The sequence below is a fragment of the Microchirus variegatus genome (assembly GCF_963457635.1).
Source record: "Microchirus variegatus genome assembly, chromosome: 22".
NCBI classification, from domain to species: domain Eukaryota; kingdom Metazoa; phylum Chordata; class Actinopteri; order Pleuronectiformes; family Soleidae; genus Microchirus; species Microchirus variegatus.
In genome coordinates this window covers 10,123,541-10,136,220 of record NC_139823.1, presented here as the reverse complement: position 1 = coordinate 10,136,220, position 12,680 = coordinate 10,123,541, and the positions used below count along the sequence as shown (strand labels likewise).

Here is a 12,680-nt window from a genome sequence, read left to right as displayed (position 1 = left end):
GGAGGGTGAATGGGTGGGTGTGAAGGGAATAGTGGAGGGGGATCGAGGACAGGTGCTTTAAGAGAACCTCTTTGACTCATAGTCTCTTCGCTAATTAAGTTCTTGCTCTATGTGTGTGTGTGTGCATGTGTGTGTGTGTGTGTGTGTGTACTTATATCCATGGGAAAGGTTTGCCTTGTCCATTCCCTTGGCCTTATATTTTGATTATTTTTTTCTTCTTTTTTTCAAAAGAACATTAATAGTCTACACATGTTCAAGCAAAGATAATTTAAAGATCTATATATATATATATATATAAACATGTTTATATATATATATAGACTGCATTATCAAATCATCAAGAGTATTTTATGTTAAGTGTATTCACAACATCACGAGACAAAAGCCGTCTCCAAAAGAACTCGTCGTTTCCTTTGTTCATCATGTCACGTCGCGATGATGATGTTCTGCTTGTTAGGAGAACGTCTGTTTATCACTTTCTGTGTTTATGTAGTGATTGCACTATTCTGTCAACCCCGAGTCATCTCAGCACGCTGACACGTATCAGCTGCTCTCGCGTACGACTTCACTGCACTTTTATTTTTCTGTGGAAAAAAACGTGTTGTACCATTGGGAGGAAAATGATGAGCCTCCACATCTACTGTGCAAATTCATTTGAATTCCTTAACTCAATTATTGTTCATCATTAACCCTTGTTTTGACGCTTTGGTGACTGCTTTCTAAATTGATAAAGAGTTATTTTAATTCTCTGCTATGATTATTCTTTTCGTGCGATTTGCTGTAGCGCACAGATCTTGCTTTTAAAAGCAGAGGTAGTTTTGTGTCAGTGTGCAAGAAGAAGTCTGCATTTAATTTGCCAGCTGGGAAGATGGTCTTTCGCCTGAGTGGGAGTTGTTGGCTGGAATAAAAGATAATTGAAAAAAATATTTTAAGGATGATATTTGTGTTGCGGAGTTGTTTGGTTTTTCTTCTCTTGTCACATTCGATCATTTCCTTGATATTATTATGTGTTTTCTTTTGTTTCCTTCCACTGTTGAAAGTGTGAAATGAGATTTGTCAAAGGCGACTGTGATTTGTGTGGCTATTTGTCACAGACTTTCATTATCATTGACTCTTTTTTTTTTTATTATTATTAAATATCTGATTTAGGGATTCACACTCATCAAGGCATCACATTAAGTGGGGAATGGACTGGTTATTATCATTAAGCCTCATCGAATTGCAATTAACAGACCTTTGAGACGACTGCATGCAAATCCATTGAACTGTCCATCAAAAAGTTCAGCTCAGCCGCTCAACACGTTGATTACTTTTTTCACCCCGTATTTCAGAGGACACGCCGGAAACATTTATGATTCGATTTCAATCTTGAGGAGGAAAAACACTGTCAATAGGACCAAGCTCAGCCGGTCCAAATTTACACTATGTGCCTGAGCAAGTCGAGTCGTGCCTGCCACCCACAAGCTATTTTCCACCTGCTGCCCACCTACATCACAATAGTGAAGCAGAGCCTGGGATAAACATAAATACAAACAGACACAACAGAGCGCACATGATGGCCACACTTCTTGGATTAGCCATCATCCCTCCCTGATGAATCTCCGCTTTTGACACATTATGCACAAAGTGCCTAAACAATAGTGCCCTTTTCTTTTCTTTTCTCTCACTCTAAGAAAAACAGCTTTTAGTTGCCGACTAAATAGCTAGGGTTAAAGCGGTGCATCGTCACCCCCAGGTCAAGCTGACTCACTCTGGACAAAAAGCATCCAATTTGCACCCAACACTTCCTGCAGGCATATTCAACGTCCGTGGTGTTTTTGTGTTTTGGAGTTGCTGTTTTTTTGTTTTTTTCTCCCAGAGCTACCGTTTGAGGATTCACACGTGAAGAGCAAAGCCCGAACAATTACAACGAGGCGATTTAAGCGGTAACTTCACTTTCCCATTGCCTCTACAACATAATCCTGTAATCAGGGAGAGGAACGGAGAGATAGCAGGAAGAGAGGGGGGGGGGGGGGGGATCGAGTTTCTCAGCTGCTCTGTACCCTAATCCTGGATTTGGAAGTGGGATGAGAAGAATGCAGGTAAGGACAAACACAAGTAATAACAACACTGACATTGGATTGGTAGTGGGGGGTGAGCAGCTTGATAGGATGCGGGGGGGGTCATAGGTTGAGAGGGGTGGTTAGTCGTGGATGGGAAGGATATAAATACCTGCAGTAGATGAGCAAGACAAAAAGCTGAGGGTATGACAGGACTGGCTTACCTGAGTATCTAATAGAAAAAGGAGTCCGGGAGCCGCACGGAGGAGGCCCCGATGTGAGAAACCAGTGATCGCAACTTGAACTTGCAGCTCATCGCTATTCATCTTTGACAATTTTGGGCTGAGTCGAAAACTGCAAATACCCTGGCTATATACGCGGTGACAGGAAAAAAGAAGAAAAAAAAGTAACCTCATTTGGTTTTCTACCTCGAGAGAAAGAGGTTTGCTTGACTGAGCAAGAATAAAAAAGGACAAGTGGGGGGAGAGAAAAAAAAAGAACGATACAAGGTGGAGGAAAAAGGCACGGTTAAGAAGTAAAGACAAGAACAAGAGAAGGCCAAGGAAGACAAATTACAGCCTGGACAAACCATTAATAAGGCGACATACAATGGGAGATAAGAGCAAATAAAAGCACAGGGAGGTGAGTAAAGATAAGCCGTAATTTAGTCAAAAAACATCCGAGTACGACTACTGGCACCAGGCCCAGAGAAGAATGGCGTGCCAGGCGTTCAGCACCGACTCCTTCGGCCCACTGGCAGGAGATTCAGCCTTGCCCATCCTCATGCATCACGCGTCTGCCGGCGACTGTCTGCCGGCCAGCTCACACGCGCACAGCATGGTTTCTGCAGGTAAGGCTCACCTGTCCTTCATGATATCCATTTACACGTCTATAATATCGCATCGTGTTGACATAGAGAGTGCAGCGGATGAGTCAAATCTCACCTGGGGACATAAAATTTGCTCATATAGAAATATTAATTGACCCAGTTTGTTTCTCAGGGGGCACCTCAGGCTCAGGCGATGGAGGGTTGAAGAGAATTGAAAGAAACATTTATTCAAATACAATCCAAGTTATGTAAATGCATCTAATCAGCTGGGCTGGTCCAGCTGTCTCTACTCAGTGGATAATTGCAGTGAGGATATGTTATCAGGATTCCAAAAACCCTAAGGTCTTTTTCTCCACGGAGCATTGTCGGGAGGGGAAAAAAAACTTCCTGGAGATTTAAGTTCCTGCTCATTTTTGTTGAGAACAGAGTGAATTTGCATGCTACATCTACAGTATAGAATATAGCAGCAGTTATGCAAAATAGATTTTTTTTGACTCAAATAATTGTATTTTAATGCAACAACATGTTGACCAGATGAGTATTTACTTTTCTGTGTTCCAAATGAATATTTCTAAATGGAATAATTGAAATTCACAAAGATGGCTGAATCACACTCAGCGCGACAGTGTTTTATTTGCAAGACGTCGTCATAATACACGATGAGAGTGTCTGTGGATGAGCTGCAGCAGCTCAGAGTGCATCTTGAAAAACGCCAGTAAGAATATATTAGCGCGCGGAGTGAACACTGAGCTGCATAAAAAGATGAATAAATGAATAATTATGCAATTAGCAGAGGACATGACCAGAACAATGTTCAACTATATTTAAATGTACTTAGTGGAGAAGAGCATTGGTCATGGCTTGGCAAAGAGAAAAGTCATTCGCAAGCTGGGAATCGGTTTTCGGGAGGGGGAAAAAAAATCGAACACTTCAAAAACCCTGGTTTTAGAAGAATGGGTTTTGATTTGCAGCTACTTATGAGTTCCTCAAAGATTCATTTTCCAACCAGATGGAAATTCTTCAGTGGCTGATATTTATCCTCAGGGTTCAGTTAAAAGTAATCTGTTCAATTATTGCCAAAAAAAAAAAAAAAAAAAAGTATTTATTTCTGGTCAGAGAAATTAATGATTTACTTAGTTTTTCTCTTTTAATGTGTTAAACTGTTAGCGGATGTCAGTCGACATAACAAACATAGTTTTCAGATGAATCGTAGGCTGAAAGAATCCGAACCATAATATCAGCTCTTTTGTTTGTCGCTCAGTCTCTAACCACACTTTGTCCCCGTCAGTATCGTCTGGACTGTCCTTGGGTCAAACCTCCAAGCGCTCCCACATGCATCTGTCCACCTCTTCCCTCGGCAACGCTCTCGGTAACAGCCCCCCGAGCCTGCACTACCCAGTCACCCCCTGTCACTACAGCAACCAACAGGCCACCTATGGCATGATGGCAGGTGAGCGGCTTTGGTGTTTGTAGCAACTAAAAATAACAAAGTGGTTAATACATATAGTAGCTGCAACACAATCAATACATCATGTTAGGTCTATTATGAAGCTAAAATCATATCCATTATTTGCTCCCAGCTTCTCATGAATTATAAATTACTTTCATAAAGTTTTTTTTTTTTATAGTTTCTGAATATCTTAAGGTTGGTGGGTGTTTGTCAAAATATGATCTGAGAATGTCTTTTTAGACTTTTTAGATGATTTTATTTCTCTTTACTTATTGGTAAATTCAAAGCCCCTATGTTCATGATGATTGTTGACATTATTAACAATGATAATTATGAGAAATAAGCCGCCTTTCGCTCCCCTATGTCAGCTGACATAGGGCCACCCACGACCAGAGGTGGAAAAAGTAGTAAAATATTGTACTCAAGTAAAAGTACCAATACTTTGATGAAATATTACTCAAGTAGAAGTTAAAGTAGTCATCTGAAAATGTACTCAAGTAGAAGTAAAGAGTAGTTCATTTGAAATGTACTCTAAGTTAAAGTTACTTAGTTACTTTGCGTGGGGTGTGAGGGTAGTAGAAATATGTTCATGTGCCAGTGCTGGTGCTAATCACATCATCATTCGTCTGGTTCTGGTGTATATTTCCCCCCCTGTAGGTCTTCATTGTGCTGAATTTTTATTTTTAGGATTTATAAAGTAACTAAGTATAATACTTGAGTCAATACGTACTCAAAATACACAAAAAAAAGTATTCAATACAGTAACTTGAGTAAATATTATAGTATAGTATATCATTACTTTCCACCTCGACCTGCCCACGATGAATGAATGAACACACACTCTCTCTCTCTGTGTCTCTTCAGCTCAGGAGATGCTCTCTGCCAGCATCTCTCAGACATGCATCCTGCAAACCTGTGGCGTCCCTCACCCGAACATGGTGAGCAGTGCAAACCCACTACAAGGTAACAACACACACACACACACACACACTTTAAATCTAAATCGTCTACCTGTTGAAATTAATTTCAGCCTTGATTACCTCACCTACTGCCTGAGCTCTTCATTTGTAAGCATAGCTGTCAAAGGCGACTTCCCACTTCCTCACCCTCGTGGAGAGCTGCAATATTATTATTATTATTCAGGGATTTGCAAGAAATTGATTTGAGGTCTTTTTACCAAACAAAAATAATATATTTGCTCGTCAGCATGCATGTGCGGAGCAGAACTTTCATATCATTTATCATGCATTCCTAATTCAATTCGAATGGGAGCTTCCCGAGGAACCCATATTGATATTGTAGTCTTGCAATATGTTACACTGAACTGAAGTTAATGTGGAGGATAGATATTGTTCTATAGATTTATTGCCGTTATTATACGGTCATTACTGCCAGCAGTTGGATGGGTGTTGAAGTTTTTATATGTGGTAGGACCAGAATGGAGCCGTTTTTAATCATCAATCGGGTAGTTTGGATTTTTGTTTTCGGATATACATGTGTGTACTATGCAAATATAAATATACATCTATTCGATGCATACTGGCGAACTGTCCAGGATGTACCCTGCCTCTCGTTCTATGTCGGCTGAGAATGGCAAAGCGACCCTCCTGTGGAGGATAAAGCAGTAGAAAATGGCTGGATGGAATATACAGGATATGCATAGTAAATAAAATAGTATGTTTATTGCACTGTTTCTAAGTCTGATGGCCACAGGCAGGAATGCTTTCCTGTGGCGCTCTACATTAAGCTTGAATATAGACTGCAGGCACACATTTCTTGGACACCAAAGTTCTTCCTCCTCTCTGAAATCTCTCCCCTCCACCACCACCACCCTGTTGCCCTCTAGGACGATGAAAGACTTAACATTCTCCCTGTTTCATATTTAGCAATTCAGGATCAAAGGTGGCATTTCTGTCAGTGTCAAACTACTGCGCGACACCTTTTTTGTGTCCCAGACACGAACACGGAATAATTCAGTTGGATCCAACGAGTAGAACCTATCAGACAATAATGTCAGCGCAGGCGTGTCCCGCATACTAATTTATCTGAAAATAATGAGAAGGAATAGTGTACATATAGTAACCTTTCATGGTCTAAATCACAATAAAAAGGAATGAGACGTTTGATTCACACTAGAAAGAAAGTCTTTTACATATGGAGCAAATTCAGGTTTCAAAAAAAAAAAAAAAAAAAAAAGTGACCTAGTGTAGCCCTGGTGGCGCAGAACAATTATCATTTGCGAGATGAAAGGGAAATAGACAGCAGGATTAAAAAGTAAGATTCTATTCACTCAAGCGCAGAGACCCAGGTGACTTAGACCCACTCCTGACTTTAACAACGATCAACCGCAGATATTTTGTCCCAAATTCAGTGACTATTCTGAGTAGAACGAAGGTATGACAAATAGTACTTTCAGTGGACATGAGATCGACCAGTTTGCAGGGACAACCTTGGAAAAGAATGTGAAAAAAGCTCTTGGAAACATCATTTCGGACATAGAAAGGCGTTTTTCAGATTATACAGAAACAGACAATAGCATTTATGATTAGAAAGCCAAAGTCTGATTAGAAATAGTCTTTTCCTGTGGATACAATCTAAAAATGTCTCTTTTATATGAACAAGCAGAGAATTATTAACTCTTCCTCCCATAAATATGGAGATTTTTTTTTTAGCAGTTTTTTCACATCAACCTTGTTTTCAGTGGTGCATAAAATGAAAGTAATTTTTGGGCTCAACACAGTAAATCAGAGTGTTTGTCAGTGTGCTCTTTTCATTCTATGCTGTCACTGATAACACCGTGTGGTTGACATGTATGGGAGGGTCTGTGTGTGCATATCAACAAAGGCCTAGTGTGAGGTATTAGCACAAAACCCACTGAGTCCACATGTGGTTTTGAAAGAGGCTTGCTGCCCAGTCTGTCTGAAAGCACACACACACACACACACACACAAACGTCGGCGTGCTGCGAGTCAAAATGGTCATGTGCAGAAACATGAGAATAGACTTCAAACCCAGACACATCAAGCTTGTCTCAAAAGCTTCAAATGAAACCACACAGAGTTTTTGGTGTGAAGTTTGTCAGCCGAACAAGCAGCTGCAGAACAGGCAGACACCTCACACACTGTATCTCCAAGCCTTTAAAAGAAATTGTTGCCTCTCCCTGTATATATTTGTATAGAAAGGACTGAAGAAAGCATCTTTTCTCCTATTCCATATCGGAAATCGTTTTTGCACAGAGGGGACTACGAGCGTTATTATCATATTTTGTAATTGTGCCTCTCTATTTCTCCAGCGAGAGTCCTAAAAAAAAACCCTGGTATTGTCAGGGACGGACGGTTTAGCCGCTAACGTAGAAAGGTTTCAGATTGAGCTTTTATAGCGACGTCGTCATCTGAGGGTGAAAGAGAAGGGAAGTTGTAGCTGCGTGAGGCGAGCACGTCCTTGAGCGCAGTCAATGTTAAATGTTTCACACGCACACGCACACACACACACACACACACACTAGATTTACCAAACCATCATGGATACAGACACACTGTGGACAAAATACTGATAACCCACTCGGTTTCATTAACTCGTATGACAAATTGAGTTTAACAGCAGAAAAATACGGCATGTACAAATATTCAAATCAACAGCTGTCTAAAAGTTCAGACAGAAAAACGTAAAGTATTCGTATATGAATTGAACTGAACTGAACTGAATTTAACTCAACTGAAGAATTTAATTAAATTGAATTGAATTGAACTGAACTGAACTAAATTGAATTGAATTGAATTGGTTAAAACTCCACTGAATTGAACTCAACTGAAGAATTTAATTAAATTGAATTGAATTGAACTGAACAGAACTGAACTAAATTGAATTGAATTGAATTGGTTAAAACTCCACTGAATTGAACTCAACTGAAGAATTTAATTAAATTGAATTGAATTGAATGGAACTGAACTCAATTGAATTGAATTGAATTGAATTGAATTGAATTGAATTGAATTGAATTGAATTGAATTGAATTGAATTGAATTGAATTGAATTGAATTGAATTGAATTGAATTGAATTGAATTGAATTGTGCAAGACAAAACAAGCCCCGGTCTCACAACCCAGTCAGAACAAGGGCCTTTCTGGATGGAATTTGTATGTTCTATTGAATAAATCATAGATAATTAATACTATTTTACAATACTATGCCCATTTTAAGATAAAAAATTAAACAGTGCTTTGTATTAAACTGAAATAGTATGAGCTAGGTGTTCCTAATAAAATGACAACTAAGCATACAGCATGTGCACTGTGTAGGACCTTTACTTGTTTCCTCTGTAGAATATTTCACAAATAACATGATAAAAGTAAAGATTTGTGTAATTTATTACTACATTTTTAAGAATAAAAAAAATCACTGCATTTTTACCACCACTATCGGTGAATGTCTACATTCAGGCATCACAGTTGATGTTTGCGCTTTAACCCCATCAACACAAGAGGGGAGTGTTGCATTGTTTGTGCTCCTGAAGACAGCAACAAAGAGCACATGATCCGAGCAGCTGCTCGTCTTTTCATCACACGCTAGGATGTGCTTGTTTTAATGGAAATGATGGAGGGCAGTTGATGTTTGGGTAAAGTGAATCAGTGCAGTTTATTTTTCCTCACTGCAGCTGTGTGGAGCGGTGAGGCAAAGGGGGGGAACCATTGTGCTCCAGATCACAATTATCCTGCCTACCATCTGGTATTCTGGCAGTAATTTGTCATTAATATTAACAAAATTGAAGAAACCAGTGATTAGCTGCAACAGCTCCACGGCATCTAACTATTTAACTGCCGACAGCCACCTGTAGAAATAATGAAGAGTCTTGAATATTAAAGTTATATTTGATTGCATTTTTGCACAAGTGGAATGAACATGTATCAAAAGGCTGTGCAAAGATGTTTGAAATCGGGGGTTTGCATGGCAACACCGAAGCCAAGGACAGGGAGCCCTTGAAAACAAAGCTCAATAATGAAAAGCAGTTAATGTCTCATATCTGCATTTTAAACACACTTCAAAGTCAGCTCTCTGTTTTTCTGTTGTCAATGAATGGAGCTTGATGACATGTGTCATAATATCACCTAAGTGCTGAAGTGAAAAATGAGCGTTGTCAAACCACAGAATTCACGCTGCCTGTAACCTTGTGTGACTAGTGTCAATATCCCGTTATCCTTGAATAGCCTGGATGTAACAAAGTGACCTGCACTTGCAAAAAAACAAACTCTGCATCTAGATGTTCACAACCATTTAGTGTCAATCACAACAGTGTCCACACATAATGTGCAGTGCTTTGTTGTCTACTAGTGCAGTGCTTTGTTGTCTACTAGTGCAGTGCCCGTAGGAAGTATGTATTCCTATAGTGACTGACAGTCACAACAGCCAGCTACGCTAATGCTAATGGGAAATTAATAAATTTGTGTTGTGCCTAATGAGGTTGCACGCTAATGCTAATCGTAGCTTACTCGCTAGCTTACCTTTGGAAACATGTTTCGCCAAGTTAGCTGCAAAGTAGTAGCATGCTAAAAATAAATATGTGCTCGCGTATTGGTGAATGGACACCGACTTTGTCGTTTCAGTATAACACCGTGTTCTGCGGTGAACCCTGTGAAAATGTCTCACCCACCGTGAGGACAGCCTCTTCACTCCCACCTCCCCGCTCCAGACAGCGCTGCTGCTGCTGATGAGCCGCTGCCTGCCTGGTGCAGCTTTATCGGCGAAAATTAAAATTCCTCCAAAAAAAAAAAAAATTAAGGATGCACACTATCGGGCCATGCTCAGCTCATATACAAAGTCTTGGGGAGATCTGACTAACGGTCAGCGAGATATGCCTGTCACAGACAGACACAACTTGCTCTATAGATAGATGTTTGTCCAAATGGGAACATAACTTACAATACTGATGCTGAACCTAACCCTAGCTATTGAGACCAGCAGAGACCTACGCCCTGGGCTTCACTTTTCAACCTTGAACAATCACTGGCTAAAGCCTTCATTTTAGGTAGTGATGGAAGTTGCCACATTAATTCCAAACACATCATAGCAAAGTGATGGACAAAGAAAAAGGGCAGTTTTTGTATCCGATGGTTCAGTGAGTCTCACAGCGGCACGGCAGAACTTTCTGTGCTGCTGAAATAAGACTCTTGGTGCACATGTGGGGTGGAAAAGTGGCCGTGCTGCTTTCAGTACCCCTCTGACAGTCTGAGTCTCCCTCGTGTCTGCTTCCAACTAATTGTCCTCTTTCTCCCTTTTGTTTCTGTTTCTCCAGGATCCCTTACGCCCTGCCTGTACAAGTTTCCCGATCATGGTCTAAGCAGCGGTTCTTGTGCGTTAAGCCACGGTTTCTCCTCACTGCCTTCCACTCTCCTCTCCACTGATGAGGCCCCTGGAGGCCTCAGTGTGGGAGAGATGAAAACCGACCCCCACAGGAAGAGCATGAGGGACCCTGAAGATACCCCTGCCATGGACTCCCCACAAATTCGAGAGCTGGAGATGTTTGCCAATGACTTTAAAATAAGGAGAATCAAGCTCGGTGAGATTCTGAGTATATCGCACTTAATTTAGATGCCACAAAACAAATATTTCTGCACTCCCTGTGCTACTTCTCAGTGTATTCAGTAAAGTTTTTTGTTCTTTTTTGGTTTTTGTATTTGTGTGTGTGTGTTTTTCATTCCGACCTCCAGGGTACACACAGACAAACGTAGGCGAGGCGCTCGCTGCGGTGCACGGCTCAGAGTTCAGCCAGACCACGATCTGCCGCTTTGAGAATTTGCAGCTGAGCTTCAAGAACGCCTGCAAACTCAAGACCATCCTGACAAAATGGCTGAATGAAGCAGAACTGGCTGGCGGTGAGTCACACACACACACACACACGCATCCACTCCATCAAGCCTCCTTTTAAACCACTTATTCACACGTAACCTTTAACTATCTTATCTCAATAAGCTAAACAAGTACTTTAGAGTGGCACAAGCTGGAAGAAATCATTTTATCCACACTTTGGCATGACTATATGGATTTTGCAGCTGCTTGTGCATCATTTAAGACAATCTATCAATCAGAAAAATCTAATATTACAGAGCATCCTGACTGAGGCATGTCATTTTTAACAATGCAACATTTACACTCATCGTCAGTGTGATGCAGGCACAGATTGGCCTGTGGCTCAGTGTGAGCGGGTCGTTTACCAACCAGCAGGTCGGGTTTGATCCCTGGCTCTGTGCTGCCCAGGGACAGTATATGTGACACTTAACCCCAAGTTGCTATACCAGCAGTGTGAGTGGGTGAATGACAAAGCTAGTGCAAAGGGCTTGACTAGAAAAGCACTATATAAATATAATCTTATAACGTTTTGGTTACATTCTTCTTTCTTGCAGCCTTGTACAACGACAAAATTGGAATGAATGAGCGAAAGAGGAAAAGGAGAACAACAATCAGGTAAGAACCCAAAACTCACAAAGCATGTGTTTGTGTTTAGTTTAAACGCCCATAACGTTCCTCTATCTCTGTGCCTTGTGTTCCACACGACAGCCTGGGAGCTAAGGAAGCTCTGGAGCACAGCTTCATGGAGAAAAGTAAACCATCCTCTCAAGAAATCGCCCGGATAGCCAAAGGCCTCCATCTGGAGAAGGAGGTGGTAAGGGTCTGGTTCTGCAACCGACGTCAACGGGAGAAACGGGTCAAAACCAGCCTCAACCTCAGCTCGTGTTTGACTAAGATCAGTCCGAGCTGCATAGCACAGATGGGTAAAGTGCAACGACCAATGACGTAGGTACGGTTCAGGAAGAGAGTGTGTTTCTCAGCATGAAGAAGACGTCAACAGCAGCAAATGTGTCATTACAGATCTCTTCATTTCCCTCCTTTTTACAAGACTGGATTCTTTTCTTTACACTTTTTTTTAATCCTTACAATTATTCTGTAACTGTGACGAATAATTACTGTATTAAGTGCATATACAGTATGAGCTGCAGGTTTGACACTGCAGGTACTAAATAATATATAATACTATAATTCAACAGTAATCACACTGTTCTCTTGTCAATCAGCCCTGTGCCTTTATAAGAATAGTCATGAGCAATAAAATCCTGAACCTTTTTTGTAATGCAAGAAGGGGCAAAAGTTATGTGTGATAAAGCAAAGCGTTTAACATGTATGTCTGTGTGTAAGAGCAGGATTCTCTGTGCTGTAGTTTTTATGTGTTTGTGCATTTGTAATTAGAGATGATGTCTACGTACGTATGTAGAAAAAAAGGAGAGTTTTGATTTATTTAAATGAATACAGCCGTAGCCTAAAGGAATATATTTAAAGTGGTACTATTTATTCGAGATCTAATATATTAATA

The 12,680-nt window shown here is 40.6% G+C and overlaps 1 protein-coding gene across 1 annotated transcript; it reads left to right on the top strand.

Moving 5' to 3' along the window:
• Positions 1–2,753: 2,753 nt before the first annotated feature.
• pou1f1 (POU class 1 homeobox 1) lies at positions 2,754–12,110 on the top strand (the record flags this gene model as incomplete). The annotated part of the gene is made up of 7 exons (XM_083908520.1): positions 2,754–2,889; positions 4,157–4,318; positions 5,183–5,281; positions 10,608–10,871; positions 11,023–11,187; positions 11,716–11,776; positions 11,870–12,110. 7 exons carry the CDS (start codon positions 2,754–2,756, stop codon positions 12,108–12,110), a joined length of 1,128 nt encoding a protein of 375 aa, XP_083764646.1.
• Between the last annotated feature and the right edge of the window lie 570 nt (positions 12,111–12,680).